Consider the following 19,604-nt stretch of genomic DNA (forward strand, 5'->3'; position numbering starts at 1 on the left):
GTCACAGTCAGTACAGGGATTGCACCACACTCTAGCCATCTAAGCTAACCTACCCCCGCTCCGTGGATTACATGGCAAATTAATGAACATACTTTCTGTAGTATTTTTATCATCCTGAATGGTCCTGTGTAAATGTAACAAAATAATGGCCCAGATTTTGCATTGATAAAAACAGTGAGGCTAATAATTTTCAGTATTATTATGAAACAAATTGAACAGTAACTTTTAGGGTCCAGGCATGTGCAGTTAAACATTGAAACCTGAATGTCATTATTCAATTTCCCTAGTTCCCCCACAAGCTTTTCTACACCAGTAACATGCTGACATGAGAAGCATTGAAATCAATGTAATGCTGAAGTGCTATACTTGCCTACTAATTACCAAGTAACCATTCAGAAAAAAATAACACTGTGCATTCAGCAGTAAGTGTTAAGTCTTAATTATACCCAAACAATCACTCTGGTATTGAAAATTTAATCTTACAAGTGTGGAGTCTTATCCCTTCAGAATTTAATTAGGGTTGGATATTGAAACAAAGTTTAAATAATTTTTATATTTTTTCTGCCTGTCTCTTTTATTGCTCTCACTTAATTTCATTAGCTGTTTTAATCAATCTTTATTTTGCTTTTTGTATTTGATTTAAATCTAACTCCTATTTCCTGCTTTATACTTCGTGATTTAGACCCAACTGTCACAAAATTCAGTACCGTGGTGCCCATAAGCCCAATGCTTTGGGTGCCGGTTTAGGTGAAAAATGGTGTCCATGTTGCTCACTCCCAGTACAGGCCTACATTGAACAGCATCTTGTTGAGGGTCTCAGCACAGGGGTTACAAGTGAGCACCTGAAGTATGCAAAGTAGGCAGATCATAGAACCATAGAAAAGTTACAGCACAGAAGGAGGCCATTCGGCCCATCTTGTCCATGCCAGCCCGAGGACACCCAGGTGCCCTTTCTAATCCCACCTTCCTGCACCCGGCCCATAGCCCTGCAGCTAACAGCACTTAAGGTGCAAATCCATGTACTTTTTAAAAGAGTTCAGAGTTTCTGCCTCTACCACCAACTTGGGCAGCGAATTCTAGACACCCACTACCTTCATGACATAAGTCAGTGTCCTAATGGTGATTTCATGCCCTACCTCCCATTTTTGACCTTGCCATTCTAGTTAGTACTCTCTCTTAAACATGCACAGCTGAACATGCTTTCAGCAGCACAAGGGAGTCCTCTGGCCCATGAACATAATCATCCAACACACATGTTGGTTGCTTATTACTATCTACTAGGTCTTGCTGAATTTGTGGAAAAACCTGGTTGTTGGAAGAGTTGATACAACCTGCAGTGAGTGGTACTAAAATTTGAGAAGGCATTGGTTGCTACTAAAAGGCCTCTGAGTACTCCATTTGCTCAGTGTCATAGTGGTTATAGGTGCAACCCCCTTGAGCTACAGCGTCAAAAGGAGATGGAGCAGAGACAGCAAAACAGAGGGAAGAGAAGGTCCTTCCCACCCAAGATCTTCAGGGAACACATCTCCTACCTGCCTGGAGCAGAATGCTCAGCAGCTGCATTTCACCAAACAGGTGATGACAGATCGTGCCAACTCTTGGAACCAGACCTACACCCTTAGAGCAGGGCTAGGACAGTGGTTGTCAAGGTGGTGGTTGTCAAGGTGAGAGTGGTCCTGAATGTTATTACCAGTGGATCCTTCCAAGCTGGAACAGATATATAGCAAGCATCTCACAGTTCGCCAGTCATTGCTGCATCTGGGAAGTCACCATATGACTGCAGTCTGCCAACAAGCTGAGATTTCATATCCTCCATCTGAACTTCCATTGTAGCACTCAGATGTTGGATGGTTTCAGCTTTTGCTGCCATTGGAAGTTTAGATATCAGCCATCTGACACCCCAATGATGGTTGTGGCCACAAGTCTTCTCATGGAGTTGACCATCACTTCCCACTGGAAAGGATGAGCTCCAAGTTTGAAGCCCTGTGCCAAGTTGGTATCAGACTTCATGGTCCTTGACAGTGACAGTCTCTTGGGCAGGCCTGTCAATGCACCAAGCATTCCTGTTTGCCTACCCTTCCACCTTTTCCTGTAGTTTGGCCCATTGAAGTCCTTACCTGAGTTCTCCACAGCAGAACTCACGTGTGCCCTGCCCCACCGGGGAGCTGACACCCGTGCCACCATTTCCCCTTAACCTGGCTGCTTGTGCCCGGTGACTCACCATGTGCAGATACCATCTCTACCACCCTCTGAAAATTCACACAATGCCAGCATCTGGGCTAGTGGCTGCGAGTGTCCAATTGAATAGCAATGTTTATTCTTCCTCAATATATTCTTCATCTAGACCTTGGGCCTCAGGGACTGGGTCAGTGTTTGGAAATCTGAAAGCGTAAATGCAAAGGGCAGAGTTGGGGTGAGGGAAGGGCTAAGAAAATGGAAAATCAAAAGATGCATGGTTACACCATCTACAGCTTGTACAGATTGCTGGCCGATGGTGAATGGACACCACATGGACTGCAGCAGTCCTAGAAGGCAGCTCACCATCACCTTCTCAAGGGCAACTAGGGATGGGCAAAAAATGTTAGCCCAACCAGTGAAGCCCACACCCTGTGAATGAATTTTTAAAAAGTGAGATTTGAAAAGGTGGGCTATCCAGGAAGACTGGGAACTTTAGCTGATAACCCTGCATCTGGTCTTCAATCACCTGCCTTTGATCTACTGTGGTTAAAATATGTCTCCCCTATTAAATGTGACAATAGACACTATTCTTCCTAACTCTTGCTTCCATTCTGCCTGAGTATGGGGCCCAGTTGGAAGCAAATAATCGGTAAAGAATCTTCTTTATCAACTCCCCACCACCCACCCCCTCAGTGCCAGTCACTTTTGTATTGTGTGTTGAGTTGGTTACACTACTACAATGCAAAATTTTCGGGATGCCTAAACTACATGCCCTGTCCAGCAGCTGCAGAGACGGCTGAGGTGCACTGCTGCTACAGAGATGCTCAAGGTGGGCCCCCTAATGCAGGCAGGGAGACCACTTCAATTACTAACGTTAGGCTGATTCCAGAAAATCATTTCTAAGGCCATGTTCACTATTTGTTATACAGCATATTATCTAAAAGTACTTATCCACATCACCCATTAGAAAGGTTTTCATTATTTTACCTCATGTAAAAGTTATGTTAGTAGATCTATAGGTAACTGAACTGGATTTGTCTCCCTCCTAAAACATGGGTAGTGGATTAATCTGTTTTCCGCCCTACCTCACTGGAGCCTGGAGATTCTCTCTGGAGGCTAGTTAGTGATCCTTAAATCTACTAGCTAGATAAATGTCATCAGATCTAATGAATTTATTTGTATTAAGTTCCTTTAACTTGCCCAATACTTCAAAATCTTTATTGTTCAACTGCTATAGTGTATATACAATTTAACTTTAATATTCTCACCATGGCCAGAAATTTACAGCCCTTCCCATCTGGTGGGATATTACAGTCCCGTCAAACTTAATGGAGATTTAAATGGCTCCTCACATCCTCCGGGGGTGGGGAGGAGACACACCACAAAGTTCTGGCCCTTGAATAATCCAAGACAAAAGCAACAGCTTAAAATTATATTGTGCATCTCATGCAGATGAAAGCCTCAGAAAAGTAAAGTAGAAAGTGAGAAGAGATGAAAGAATTTGGGGTCAGGTCTGGTGAGCTTAAAGCTGACAGCATCAGGTGGTATTATGTAGATCATGGAAACCAGGGAGGCAAAATTGGAGCTGTGGAACTTACCAGACATGACATTCTGGGTATGGAAACAAGCCTGCTGGAGATATAGGAGCTGAAAATCTGTGGTGCTTTGATCCTGGGATAAATGCTGGTATTGGCCCTGCTTTGGAAGCCAGGGGGCATTTCCTTGATTAGATAATCTCAGTAGCCACCCACACTATCGGGGACATATCTTGGGTGGCTGCTGGACAAAGAAGGTTGCAAAATGCAAGAGGGTGACCAGAGTGTGGATCTGCTAGCCCATTCTAGAAACATGTCACAGGATTGCCCAGTGCTCTCCTCTATAACAGGCTGAAAACATTCATCGTCATAAAAAATTCTTTAGTGGTCCAGACCAGGACCCAGATCTGCACACCCGGATTGACCTTGTTTGTGACCTTGCAGTACTTGGCAGTGCCTCCTTTCATTGGGCATTCTGGGTGTTTCTGCCATGTTGGGGAGGATGAAGCTCTTAGATTGAGTGTCCCCTTCCCCACCACCCTCCTCCCTGTCTTCTATCACAAAGCGATCGTGTTTGAGACAGAGAGAGGACCTGTAGAAACTTGAAGAATTGGCTGAATACACGGGGACCCAGCCTAACTCCTGGTTCTCCGCCCAGACCTACGGTCAGAAGTTATCGGCAAGGCCTTAGATGTTTGACCCAAGTGATTCTGTTGTGTCAGTTAAGACTTGCTTCAAATGAGAATAAGATTATAGAAATAAGACAGAGAGTGGAGGAGAATGGATGGTCAGCACTGTCAAAGGCAGGATTGTAATTGAAGCAAGGTAGTGAAGTGTAGTGACCAGGTAAGGATGGTAGATTTCCTTCCCTAAAGTGCATTAGTGAACCAAATGGGTTTATATCACTATTACTGAGACTAGCTTTCAATTCCAGATTTTTTTATTAATTGAATTTAAATTGCATCAGCTGTCATGGTGAGATTTGAGCCTGGGTCTGAATTACTGGTCCAGTGATATTACCACTGTGCCACCATCTCCACCACTATTCTGCTAGCTTCATATTGAATTTGAGTGGAAACTTGAACAGAATATTCAATTCCAAACACCAATGCAATTTGGGCCAGGTTGCACCCAAAATGGAAACTCTACCTGTGATCTTTCTGAGGGAGCATTTGAATGAAAAGTTCTGCACTAAAACTATTATCTAAATGACAGTAAGTGGGTTGAATTTTACCAGCCCTTTGAGTATGGGCTGGGAGGCAGGATGGGTGGCACATACAGGTCATAGTAATTTAATTCCACAATTGAGCTTGAGGGCAAGCCAGCAAAACAAATTAATGGTAACAGTTCACAGCCACCAACACAATATAGTCTGCTCCACCCTATACTGTATGTAAATTAGACTTAAGTAAATCCTTGAGGGAATTTGGTTCCCCAGTATAGTTTGCACAACACAGCATCTGCCAATTTTTCTTTTCTTTGCGATCGACTTTCTTTTTCATCCGCAGCCTCTGCATAGCACCAGAGTGAGCCAATACAGTCCATGTTCTTGGAAAAGAAATAAACAACATTCATTTCAGGAGGCTTGTAGGATCCTGTCATTTCTCACGGTCTATATAAGGCAAGCCTGGGCTTTACATTTGGTTTATTATCTTTCCTGCTCTCAGATTGAATATTCTATTCACCCCACAGCTATTTAACCTCTTGATCTCTGAGGTTTTATTATAGCTCCAGTTTATTGATTTTTGTTTCGATATAGTAGTAGCATTTGTTATTTTATTAAAATTTGCTCCCCAATTCTAAAATTGAACCTCCAATTAGAGCAATTCAAGCACGCCTTTCCTTTGTTAAATGATTATGATTTGCACTTTGACAGGTCACAACATGGCACAGTGCAACAGATAACTTTCCTTCACTGCCCACATTTACCCTGATCATCTTCATTTCCTCCACTTGATGTTCAGACAAGAGCTTCAAAAGGTGTGCTGATTCCTCAGGCTACGCTCCTCCAAGGATATGTAATTGGTCCTTAGTCATCTTTGACTCAACTTCTGTACCTGGAGTCACTTTACATGTGCCAACTGAGGTACTGTCATCACTGAATCACGGAACAGTTGCTGCTCTGACAAGCTTTGAGAATCATAAAGAGAATTGCATTTTCCAAAGAGAGATATAGAGGGGAATTTTTACAGGCAAGGTGTAGGGTGATGGGGATGGGGGGGCAGGTTTTGGTCTATGCAGGACATTAAATCCCCTAAAAGTCTTGTCAGGTCGGGATCCCGGCATCATCCCACCCGCTTCTGGTTTTCACCTGGGCAGGTTTGCAAGCAAGCGGGGAATACTCGTGCAGCTGCCGGCTAAGTCATTTAAATATTAAAATAAGTAAGTGCTGTTTTAACATAGTGCAGCAAGAAGGATTCTGGCTTTGACAGCCAGCGGACCCATTTCTCAAGTTGGCAGCAACTTGCCAGTGCCACCGAGGCGAGTGCACAGAGGGAAGAGCTTCCTGAGTGAAGCTGACGAGCTTTGGTTGGTGAAACTGAAGAGCTGCAACCAAGTCCAGGTGAGCAGCTGCTGGTCAGAGCATTTCTTCTTTCTTTGACAGGTGATTGTCAGCTTCTTGGACATTGTTACACCTGCCTTGCACCTCACCCACCTTCAGCTAAACTTCCCTGCTGCCAACTTGCACCCCGGTATGGGAGTAGCTTATGCAACTGCACTAGCAACTCTGATGAGAGGCAAGACAAGAAGCAACAGCACCAGCAGAAGTTGAATCTACACCAGCAGCAGCAGCTGCCTTCTCCGTAGCCACATGCCGCTTCTCAAAGCAAAGGGGATGAACACAGATATCCAGCTCCAAGGAGGCGAGACCCCCAACACAGGTTGTACAGTTAGAAGTTTGGCATGAGAACCAGAGCCTCAACGGCTCAGGCTTTCACAGCAAGTTCCTGTTGGTATCAGTAGCTTCCTGGAACAAGACCTCCTTCCCAGTGGACCATGTGGACATGCATTGCCAGTGGCCGTCAAGGTGCCTGTCACTGGAGGACACTGGGGTCTTTGCCTCTGACCAAGGCTGTGTGCTGTATTCTCCTGTTATGAATGCTAGAAATAGGTTGTGTGGAGGGGAGGGAAGCACACCATTTGTAAAGGGTGACTGTGAGGTACAATTACGAGAAGACAATGTGATGAGGGTGAGTGTTGGCTCTTCAGATGGGAATGTGAGATGTCTGGAGAGAGAGGAATGAGTGGAGCTGCAAGGTGTGTAGTCTTAAGGAGCGCTGTGCATGAGAATGCTGGGAAAGTCACAGTGTGAGGCTTGGTACCTGTAAGTATTATGCCATTCACCTTTCCTTCCCTCCTGAGGTGCTGGATCTTCTTGCTGCACTATGTCCAGGTTGGAGGGACTGCATTCCTGCTGCTGACTTCCTGGACCATTTCCATGCATGCCTGGTTGGCTGTAGCTTTTGTCCTATTCCTCCCATCAATGGCAAACCCTGGAGGCAGCCTTCCCAGGTCTCCTCTCAATCCTTGTTGTTGCTGCAGCCTCAAAAATCCACGTGCAGTTGAGCGTTCCTGACCCATGTTGGCGCTCCTTTAATTCAGAATCATTCCTTCGACAGATCTGGTGCGTGATCCTGCCCACTTTTTCTGATTGGTCAGGGAACTTGGAAGTGGGATGTTAATGCTGTGGTTTAGTTAAAAAGCCTCGGCAAAGCCCACGGGAGATTTCAGTGGGTTCCCGAGCTGCAAATGGTCTTGCCATTTCATCAGGGGTTAAATTTTGTAAAATTTATCCATTGACCCACTAGGGGAGATCCCCACAACAAGATTAGTACTGACATCCTTTTGGCTGCTTATATAGTAACAGGCTTCAATAATTGCTTGGATCAGTGGTCCCATTCTTGTCTCTGAGTTAGAAAGTTGTGGGTTCAAGCCCCGCTCCAGTTGAGACAATAGGCTGACACTAGAGGGCAGTACAGAGGGAATGCTGATATCACCTGATATTTTAGCTCAATATGGCCCAGAGCTATCCACTGTCAGTGCTGCTGATGCATCTTCCACAGGATTGGGAGCTGTACTCTTTCAGATACAGTTGAATGGAATGCGTAGACCAGTTTACTATGCATCCCGTTCACTGAAGAGACTAAACAGAGATACTGCAGAAAGAAGCATTAGCTGCTACATGGGCTTGCAAAAAGTTCACATATTATGTTCTTGGTCTCCATTTCAAGAAAACCCTTAGTGGCACTCTTAAATTTGAATGAGTTAGCAAGAATGCCTTCATGAGCACAATGATTCAGACTGAGGATGTTGAGGTTTGATGCAAAAACAGAGCATGTTCTGAGAAGATAACAAACTACAGCAGATGCTTTGTCCAGCATCGCAGTGGCAAGGCCCAAACAAGGTGATGTGGTCCTTGTTGAAGAGGTAGAAATCTTTGCATCGACAAAAAAAAAAACTCTACAAGCAACAACTCAGTGACTGAATGAAATCAGAGATGCACAGAAATCTGATGATGAATCTGTTAAGGCCAGAGATACTGTGTCAAAAGATGGCCAGCATACACACCACACAATCCCATTCCCAGACAGTGATATGAATGGAGAGGAAACCTCAGTGTGGTGGATGATTTACTCATCTTTGACAAGGGATTAGTTATTCTAGGAGTTCTGAGACTCAACACACTACAACGATTGCACCAAGAACGTTCGGGCATCACAAAATGCCAAGCTAGAGCAAGATAATCTGTTTGGTGGCCAAGTCTCTGAAAGTCACTAGAAGAGATGATATCAAACTGTATTATTTATACTATTCATCATCAAGAGACAAGAGGAACATTGATGTCATCTTCCTTTCCATCAAGACCATGGGAATGTTTTGGGATGGACTTCTTTGAACACAGAGATAAAATGTTCCTGATCAAAGTGGACTACTAATCCAGATGGATAGAAGTCAAGCAACTGCAGGGTCACTCTTCTGAAGCAGTAATTATATCGCCGAGGGAGTTATTTGCAACACAAGAGTGCAGAGTCAGAAGACCTAGTGGGTGCGTGCTAAGGTTCTTGTCCAGAATGAGTTTAAAGTAGCTTTTAAGTCAGCAGCGGTCAGAATTGCCATTTTAAAACGGACCACTCACAGCTCTAGTCCTGAGATGGCGCCTGAACAAGTGACAGTTGAGCTCACTCCGATCAGAATAAGTAAATAAATAAAGAACAAATAATCAGCAGTTAAAAGACCCAGCAAAAGCTGGGAATTGACAATGTCAAGACCATAGAATACTTAGATACTGTGGGGGAGACTCAAAAAAGTCGATCCAGGGATTCACTACTGAAAAATTTTAGAACACAGAAATCGCGAATGCCATTACTCTGGGAGTCTGCCAAAACTGACTAGTGCGGGAAACCTCATTGAGAAGAAGCAAATGCCAGTGCCATCTTGGACTTCCTTACACCAGTTAAAGCTATACACACTTATAATTCTAAATGACCTTGGATTAAAAATCTACCTTACCAGGCCAGTTTGGCCTCATGCAAGAGCCAAGCCTAATGCAGAATTTGGTGTCCTGAAAAAGAACATTTTTGAATTACTGGAGTACATCAGCTCCAAGTAGGAAATCAGAAGAAGTCCAACTTAATGCTTTTTTATACTCATTTGGTGAACTTGCTGGTGAAGGAATCTTAACACAGTGCATTGGTGAACCCTCAACCAGCTTTAATGAAATATTAAAAGCCTTTGACAAATACTTTAAACTTCAAGTTGTGGAGCACACAGAGCTTAAAAAGAGGGATAGAAAACGGCCAGTAAAGCTACAAAAGGAAAAAGGTAATTCTCAAGAAAGCCACACAATGGTGCCAGAGAGCCAGAGAACATTCCGGAAGTCTTAAAAGTAAATCTTTTTGAAAATCCCGACATATTACCTGAACTGCAACAGCAGGTGGCACTGCTGAGCCACCTGGCTATGATTGAAGGCAAAGTAATAGTGTACCAAACGGCAGGCTTATAAAGAAAAGACAGAAGCAAGATCAGAAAATGTAGATTTGGAGCTAAATACCATGAAATGAGAAGGAAAAAGACCGGATATTTCAAACTTACTGAGCTCCATTGCGTCGCTGCAAAAAGAAATGGCTGAACTGACAATCAAGAACCTAGAATGGTAAGAGAAAGTAGGATTTCGCACAAAAAAGCATGAGGTCTCTCAGAAACAATTAGTGGAAGTGCAATTACAGAATGCAAGCTTGAAGGATAGCACAGAGGAATTATACTCTGCTAAGGAAAAACAGATCAGTGTAGAGAACCGACTTTCAAGTACAAGAGGTGAGTGATAAGGAAAAACAAGAACTGATGAGAACACTGGAATGTTACTCACAGGAAGTAGAACACTTGAAGAGGACTTGAAGCACCTAAATGATAACCTTATTGAAACAAATTTGATAAAGATGGATCTTCAGTTAAAACTTGAACTTCAAACATCAGAAGTTTCTTGTAAGCATCGTGGAAAATGCCTGGAGCAGCAGAATGAATTGCTGATGCATCAGAACAGTTGCTTGAATGCAAAAATAACAACCAAAATTGATTAAATTCTTGAACTTCGATCCAACCTGAACAACATGCAGGATGAGATACGCAATATGGAAGAGTAAATCCAAACTTTGAAAGCAGATCAGGAAAATTGTCCAATACAGATTTAAGATCTAATGAATGAATTGAAAGAGTCAGAACAGCAGTCAGTGACCAGAGAAGAAAGATTCCAAAAGTAACTGCCTGCCCAGGTGAAGTTGTTAAATTTATATAAGAGTTCGGCTGCTAACTCTGAAACAAAGACAACTGAACTTAACAGAATAGTTGCCGAGCTGAATGGAAAGATTCATAAGCTCAAAAAGCAACTGGTAAATAAGACAGCAATCAATTATTGGGTAAAATGGTTAAACAAGTAGGAATGGAGGTTCAATTTTTGAAATGTAAACACCAACGTACATCACGGCGAACCATTCGTAGGGAGAAATACTGAATGTGCATTACGGATGAGCTGAGAGTTTCTTCTCCCCTTAAGGAACGGGATAAAACAATAACCATGGATGTCACCAGATGGTGAGTTGAAAAGGAGCGACTCAACGACAGAGAATGATAAAAGAGAATTAAGATCAACCAACCAAATGGCAGAATGACCACATCCAAAACAATTTCCTTTCAAACAATGTTTGCCCAGTACAACAGAGGGCGGAATCATCCCAGATTTGCACTAAGTGCGGTAGCAGGTGTTTTGCCCGCCAGCCGCAATGGCAGCTCTTCACGCTGTATCACCCCAAACCCGCCATATTAATTATGCATTCCCAGGAAACACGCCATTTTCATAGTGGGTGGGCTCTCATTCGCCTCGCCGCTTCATCACGCTGGGCGCCATATTTAAAGTCCAGCCACGTGCACATCTCTCAGTGCTTCCAACCCATGACTGCTGCAAAGAAGACATGACCTGAAAGGCAAAAAGACTGCAGCCCCCAGATTCAATGACACATCCCTCGAGCACCTTTTGGACGAAGTGGAAGCTCGCCATGATGTCCTCTACTGTCATGGCCATAGGATGGGCAGCAACCTCACTAATCCAGCTTGGGAGGTGGTGGCAGTGGTGGTCAGCATCAATGCCCTGCAAAAGAGGACAGCCACCGAGTGCTGCTAAAGGATGAATTGTCTCATCCATTCCGCCAAGGTAATTCGCTCTTCTCATCATTCTTAATTCACACACTCTCAAACCCACCACACATCCACCTCACACCTCAAGGGAAAACACCACTAACTCTCACACACACCCTCATATCTCCATCAGGCTCATATCCTCTCAAGCTCACGTCCTCATCCTGTCCATGGCTCCGCTCACCACACAAATATTCCACACAGTGCCATGCATCCTGCTCACACTCTCTTCATCTATTTTCATGCAGGAGAAGCATGCTCACATCAGCAGGAAGAGGTCCCAGACTGAGGGTGAAGTGGCCCACATTAGGCCCCTCACTCACTTTGAGGAGCGTGCTGTCGCGCTGACCAGTGAGGACATGGGCCATGCCTGTGGTGACAGTGAGGTCGGCAGCGAACACACTCGTGAGGATCCTGCACCACGTCATCCCTCTTTCAATGCAACTGTGAGTGCTCTCTCTCTTGCTTTTGACTCTGCTGCCATGCAGTAATTATCTCTACCTTGGTTCACAGGGAGCTCTGCCAAGCGACTAACACCCTCAGCCAGCCAGTCCCTCAGCTCCATCCATGTCATCACCTCCAGCCAAGAGGACACCTCCTCTATTGAACAGCTGGAAATAAGCAGCCTGGAAGACCCGTCACAGCGCTTACCCACACTCTCCACCAGCGCAGAGACACACACCTCGGTGAGACCTAGATCTAGAGCAGGCTCGGGTTTACAATCTGGTGGTCACCGCACGGACACGTGTCCACAGCAGCAGGAGGCAGGTTCAGCCGAGCTCCCCGGCACTCGGAGGACTGCTGGGGAAGAGGCATCTGTGAGGCTCGAGTCAGATGATGAGCAACTCAATTTGGCCTTCCAACTTATCCTGGAGAGTCAACAGAAGGTGTGGGAACATCACGCAGCACTGTTGGAAGCCCTCACCAGGATGGCACGCAAGTCGGAGGAGTGTGTCTGCCTGCTCTCTGATGAAGTGGTGCCCACATGTGGATGTATGGAGGTCTCCATGAGGAGGATGGCAAATGCCACGGAGACCCGGGTCCAGCACAACCCGGAGATGTGTGCAGACCTGCACTCCATCACGGAAGCCATGGCTGAGTTCCTGAAGTGGCAATGTGAGAACGAAACGGGGCACCTCGACATCCTCCAGGTGCTCCTTCCCCTCAAAGAGTCAGGCCGGGGCCCCAAGGCACCCGAAGGGAGGAGGAGCAGCAGCTGGACATCCCTGGGTCATCCACTCAGGAATCTCAGAGGCTGTCCTCTCCCTCCGAGTCCCCTTTACCTGTGAGCCCCTCAACCTCATCCTCTGTCACTGCAGAGGGAGCAGCCGGCCAATGAATGATTCTGGAGGAAGAAGTGTGTGTGTGGCAGGGCCTTTCGGAGCCTCGTGTAAGCATTCTCCCCCGCGCATGTGGATCCTTCCCATATCACACTCATCTCAATGCCCTGAGCATTTTGAATGCTGCCTGCTGGGGTTTGCTTTTAGTTTTCTACCTGAGCTGACCTGTATCTCCATCCACCCAATGATCACACTCCCAATTAGCACCTGATCTCGCCCACCCATTTCACTTTTGATTTGGACATCATGGTGATAAATTGGTTTTACTTTCACTTCCCTGTCCTTTACCCTCCCCCAGTCACCCATTTCCTTTCCCCTATCACAGTTGACACCAGCATCACTTTTCACCTTCCCTCCGTGACCCACCAGCCACAACCCTTTTCTTTCGGGGATGTCCTGGTGAATGTGCACGGTCCTTTCTTCCCAAAAAACCAACCCCCATCCACATTAACCTCCCCTGCCTCCTCCTTCCCATCCCCAGGATCCGTGTCTGCCTTTGATTCCCACCAACCACCCTCGCCGTCCCTTCTATCACTACTGTCGGACTCTCACCCTACCACCTCACTCTGCCCTCGGTCATTCTCACCATTTCCTCATACCACGCCCACCCTCAGTTCGCTCCCCAGGAGGCAGTCATGGATGCATCAGAACCCTCCTCAGACACCCTCACTTCTCCCTCCAGCTTTTACTCCTTCCCCCTTGCCGAATCCTTCCTCCACCCTTACTTCTTCCTCCACCCTTACTCTCTCCTCTCTACACACTTCTTCCTCCCCCTGGACTCCTTCCCCTCTCTGCACTCCTTCCCCCCTCCGAATTCTTTCCCTTACACCTTCCACCCGCCCTTACACCTACGTCCACAGTTGCCATCTTCTCCCCCATTACCCCCTCCTCCTCCCATACTCCCTGCGCCCCCCCCAGTCTCACTGCCCCCCCCCCCGATACCTCTTCCTCTCCCAATCAATCCTAGACCTTCATCTCCCACTCCCTCAACCATCATCTGTTGTGAGCATCAACGGTGACTTTCCAACTTCCGTGAGCTGCTTCACAGCAGAGCCATGTCCATGAGAATCCACCCAGAATGCCATGGATGTTCCTCCAGGATCCCATTGCTGTTGGGCTCCAGCATCTTCTGCTCCTCGGATGTCCGCAATGTGAGCAAGGCCCTGGTGGTGGGTCCTGACTTTTGCATGTCACAATTGTCAAGACGTGTTCTGCACCGGCGTGTTTTCCTGCCGAAGTGGGCAGATGATCCAGCCGGGGGCGGGGATGAGCCTGGCCGGCTGGCCTTATAATGATATGCTGAAGTATTACAATGAGGTTCCCGACGTCCAATGATGGGAATCGCGACCTGCCATCGATGGGCTGAGCAGGTGATCACAAACTGGTTTCATGGCGCGAATATGGCCTTCTTGCCATATTGTCCGCTCATGCCACTGAACATGCCAAACACCAGCGGCACAGAAAATCCCGGCCAGAATCTATCACTCCTCAACTGTGAGAAAGGCAAGATCTGGAAGAATTATAAAGCCTTCAGACCACCTGAACCTGTAAACACAGAGACTTGAGTGGGGAAGAAGGGGTAGTCAAATATGTTGGGTAAGTGGGAATACATTGTAAATACATTGGATAAAGGCTTGGGGGCAGTGTCGTATAAGGGTCTGGCATGGAATGGGTTAACGTGGGACTGGTACTGTACTGCCCACATTGTGATGTAAAGGAACACATGACCCAAGTCTAGAGGGCAGTCTTGTTCTGGATAGAGACATCTGTAGAGGCAAACATGGAGACAGTTTTTAGCTCAGACTTTTAACTGTATACATGTATATAGTTACTAGTAGTTAATATATACTTACTGTTAAACTCTACAAGACTCAGAACCTCTTCATGAGACCTGCAGAACTACACACAGCATCTTACAACAAAGCTGGAAGTGTGCACTCTTAAAACCAGCAGATTTCTTCACTGGACGTGCAAAGCTTGTTGTCCAATTTTACTGGATGCACTTTCAACCGCCAAACAAGTGCACTACCATTGCAGTCTTGCAAAATTTAGCCTGTTCAGTCACTGTCAATCAATGATGGTCATATATTTGTTACATGGTGTAACACTCCAGGTGTTATTAGGACCATATCCTCCCAATCATCCTCTAATGTACATGCTCTATAGTATGGAAATATTGCATCTAGTGTGCATTCATCGGACTTCAGAAATTGTACTTCAAAGTGTCATGTTTTGCTAAGAATTCAAAATAACCTTTAAAATGAATTAAATCTGTCTACTGTAATTGCAATGTTGAGTTCTTCAAAATTGAAGCCAGGTATTTCCATGCAGCTACAATGGGCTGGATTTTACTGACACCCCTAGTGGCGGGCTAGCGGGGGGTGGTGGGGGGGGGGGTTGTGATGGCCAGAATATAGCAGGAAGATGCACTGGGACGGTTCCCCAAAGCATTTCCTCTCACTTTATTCAGTGCACCACATCCCTATCACTCACCCATCACCACCCAACAGCACTCCCTGGCACTCAGTAATCACACCTAACATCCAAATGCTCCACTTGACCCTCACACACCTACCAAGATGCCAGCCTCATACCCACCTGTCATTGCTTTCACTTCCAGTTATGGTAGGCACACCACACAAACACAAGGAAATGCAATCACTGACATTCTTCCTTCTCTCTTGGGGGACAAGGTGGGTTGCAAGAGAAGAGACCAGAGCAGAACTGGCAGGGATGATGATGCCTGTATCTCCTGAGCCCTATGGAGGAGATGGTTCTCCAGATCACTGGGCTGGCTGCAGGCAACATCGTTGAGAATATTGAAGGTGATATCTTTCTGTCTTATGCCCATTCTCAACCCCCAGATCACCCCCATTCTGCTATCTGGCATGATGATGAAGCTGCTGATGGTGTGACCATGGACCTCCCCACCCTCCTTCCCTCACTTCCCTCACCACAACCTTCCCCTTTCTGATTCTCTGCTTTCAGACACGTAAGAATTGTCACCTACCCAGTCACAGCAGCACCAGAGAGAGAGCAGCAGAACAGTGCTGATGAAGAATCTTCATCACTGGATCAGATACTGTCAGCCATCAGCTGAGAAACTGGCATTGCACACAACTTAGAGGCTATTATTGAATTGGGATCAGCACATGCTAAGCCACCGGGCATAAATGAGCTGCAGCCTGGCCGGGGGAATGGATAGTTCATGAGCCAGTTTACCAGAGGGCAAAACCGCAGACAAGTTCTGCTGCAGGGAACTCAGATGGGGACCTTAGTATGGGTAGTGAACAGGAGATAACTGATGAGGATGCACAGCACAATGCTGGGTGCAATGCCTGGCATGTCAGACAGCCTCCTGTCCCTGTCGAGGAGCAGGGAGGAGTTCGGCTCCAACTTGGCAGAGGGTATCACGCAGAACTTACCCTTTCTGCACTCTCTGCTCCATCTCCCTGTCGCGTTGCAGACCTCAGAGGCACTACCACTGCATCCCCCATACCTGCTGCATCTTTGTGTGCACAGGTCAGCAAATCACTTGCCCTCCTTGTGAGGAAGCAGTCCTGCCAAATCCAGCAAATTACCACAAAACCTCCAAAAGCACTCCACAGCATTTCCAGAGACTTTGCAATAGCAGATGTTTGTGTAAGTGAAGTAATGTTACCTGCAAGTTGGTTGCCTGGTCCTTCAAATAACCCAAGTGGTGGGTTCCTCCTACAGATGTATAATGTTCTGTGGTGACTGACAAGCGATGACATTGAATTGACTGGTGTGGTGCACATTTTGAAATCATGCATTAAATCTTTCAGCGAGCCTGATTAACATCACATCTGGTCAGTTGGGAAGTTCCCGGCACACGCCTGGCACAGTCACACGAACACTCTTTTCAAAAGCGGTACGATGTGGGCCCCGCCAGAAATTATGGCGGGCCCTGCGCACCCTACTCAGAGAGCCTCTGACTTCTATAGTGTAGGCTCCAGTTGTGCTAAAGATCCAAATTTTCCACCAGTTCTCTTTTAGATTCAAACTGACTATTCATTAGGAATAACAACAGAAACGGTTGCTAACTATAAGTTTCACATTATCCCACAGATCTTTGATTTTCATGTTTTCAAACCATTACGCTGCATCGTAAAAAGATTACTATTTGCCTAGAAAATCACTGTGAATCACATGCATGCTGCATGCCTGCAAATGTGGGCTATTTTTTCAATCATTCAGACTTTTCCATGTATGTCAATCATTGTCTGCTTGTTTTCAGAGGAACAAGAACCTCCTCTGGATGACTATGGAATATATGAATTTGTTGCCGTGCCAGAGCCAGCAGAGTTTCAACAGGTGGGTATATTGGTCTGCTGAGCAAAACTGGTTTTACAAGCTTAATATTTGTTTAACACTTAACAGAACCTGCTACATGTATTTTTATTTAATCAGCTAGCTTTCATTTTGCTGAATAATCCAAGTGTAAATGTAGAGATTGTGCAACTGAAAAAGGTTATTATCATTTGCATCTGGAATTCTCACAGCTCATCCCATTCATGAAGCACCTTGTAGAAATAGTACATTAGGAATCAAAGCAGTTAAGGTATTTGGCACAAAGGGTAGATATGGTATTGAGAGGCAATTGTAAGTAGAATATGTAATTTGTTAACATTTTTTGGGAAATATTTTTCTGGAAGGTAAACATGGTTTGACATCATAGACTTCAGAGTTCATTTCTGTGAATGCTTGCAAATTTTTGAAGCTGGATGAAGACTTGCGTTCATATATCATCTTTGACGACTTCTGGCTGTAAAGTGCTTGGGACATCCTATGACGTATTTTTAAGTGTAGTTACTATTGTAATGTGAGAAACACTCCAATTTGCACGCAGAAAGGTCCCACAAACAGCAATGTGACAATGACCAGATAATCTCTTTGAGTGATGTTGATTGAAGGATAAATATTGGTCAGGACATCAGGAGAACTCATCTGTTCATCTTTGAAACAGTGCAATAGGATCTTTTATGGGGAAAGTTTTCTTCCTGTCGGGCAGGCCGGTCGGGAGCGGGTGCAGGTGGGTGCGGAGCCTATTGCTGCCCATGATTGGTTCTGCACTGCCATTTTACGTGGGCGGGTCAATTAAGATAGGCCCAGTGTGACGCATGGCTGGTAGCGCTCAGTGCTACCTGTGCGGGCGGGGGCAAGAGGGAGGTTTGGAGCCTGGGCTCGTTTGCACATGCAAGTAAAAGAATGCAGAAATCTCCCTGAGGCAGCTCTGTTTCTCAGGGAGATTAAGTTCATATTGAAATATTTAAATAAAGAAAGGTAAACATTATTTAGACATGTCCCCTCATATGACAATGTCGCATGAGCTGGGGGCATGTTTATGAAATGTGAATAAATTACTTATTTAATAAAAACTTCAGGAAACCTCATCCCACCCGTGGATGAGGTTTCCTGAAAAACGTGAAGGCTGCTGGGGCTCTTCAACTTAAGGTTGGACGGGCAGTGTTGATATTGACATTAATTGTTTTTCTTATTGGCCTTAACAGGCCTTTGACAGTTCGGTAGGTGCACAGCCGCCTCTGGCATGCGCCCGCCGAATGAAAGATCTGAATGACGCGCAGTGATGCTGGGACACACGCCCAATGTCATCATGCGTCATTTTACGCGTCGGCATGCCCCCACACGCTAACGTGAAAATTCTGGCCTATATATACCTGAACGGGCGGATGAGATCTCTGTTTAACATCTTATCTGAAGAGCAGCACCTCCAACAGTGTAGTACTCCCTCAGCACTGACCTGGAGTGTCAGCCTAGATTTTGTGCTCAAGTTTCTGAAATTTCACTTGAAGTTCTTCCCTACTGCCTTCATCATCATCATCATCTTCAGTTTCTAGAAGCAATGACATTTTATTCAGCATGATATTATGTAAGATGCAGCAAGTTGCTGTAATTTTGCAGTCTTTCAGAACTCTGCCAGATTGATCCAGGCATCTAAAACAATGCTTATGAATTCCTCAAGTCTGCTCTGGCACATTTCTTCAAATCCCATTGACCTCATTATATTAATCCTTCTTTGTCTGCAGAAGCCTTACCAGAGCCATAAACCATGACTATGACTACATGAGATCACCTTGATCAGCAATCCTGATGCATAATTTTGAGTTATTAGGGCTAGTAGGGTGAGTGACAGCGTCCTGGCGTTATCCTGGCCTTCATTTTTTAAAAAATTATTCTTTCAAGGGATGTGGGCATCGCTGGCTAGGCCAGCATTTATCGTCCATCCCATATTGCCCTTGAGAAGATGGTGGTGAGCTGCCTTCTTGAACCGCTGCAGTCCATGTGGTGTAGGTACACCCACAGTGCTATTAGGGAGTAAGTTCCAGGATTTTGACCCAGCAATAGTGAGGGAACAACGGTATGGTTCCAATTCAGGGTGGTGAGTGACTTGGAGGAGAAATTGCAGGTGGTGGTGTTCCCAAGCATCTGCTGCCCTTGTCCTACTGGGTGGGACATCTGCAGAAAGCTACACATCAATTGAATAATTTTCTTGTCCGCGAAAGTTAAGACTTTCATTTGGGGTTTTAAGCGCTGCATCGATTCAATCAATTGCTCCTTGCAACTGTGGGCAACCTGCCAGCCAAGAGAATTTGATATCTATCTCTCAGGCTAGCCATTGTTAACAAAATGCATTCCTGTGTGTGCCTGAAGAAATCATAAATGTCCTTCATTATACACTGGTGAGCAGCTTCTTGTCTAATGTGACAAAGGTCACCAGATTTTGCCTGGAAGGATCCTGTTACAAAGAATTTCAAGGCAGTGCGAACTGTGACTGGTACAGACATTGTTGTTCTCCTGGTTATGATTGGCTGTAAATCTT

The 19,604-nt window shown here is 45.5% G+C and overlaps 1 protein-coding gene across 1 annotated transcript in view; it reads left to right on the forward strand.

Annotated features, from left to right (window-relative positions):
* Positions 1-19,604, forward strand: part of hepacam2 (HEPACAM family member 2) — a 182,191-nt gene that overhangs the window by 152,388 nt on the left and 10,199 nt on the right. Inside the window, exon 8 of the mRNA XM_078538751.1 lies at positions 17,001-17,077. Within this exon, the coding sequence (XP_078394877.1) occupies positions 17,001-17,077 (77 nt within the window). The remainder of the gene's footprint in view (positions 1-17,000; positions 17,078-19,604) is intronic.

This window comes from Cetorhinus maximus, chromosome 3, assembly GCF_964194155.1.
Source record: "Cetorhinus maximus chromosome 3, sCetMax3.hap1.1, whole genome shotgun sequence".
NCBI lineage: Eukaryota > Metazoa > Chordata > Chondrichthyes > Lamniformes > Cetorhinidae > Cetorhinus > Cetorhinus maximus.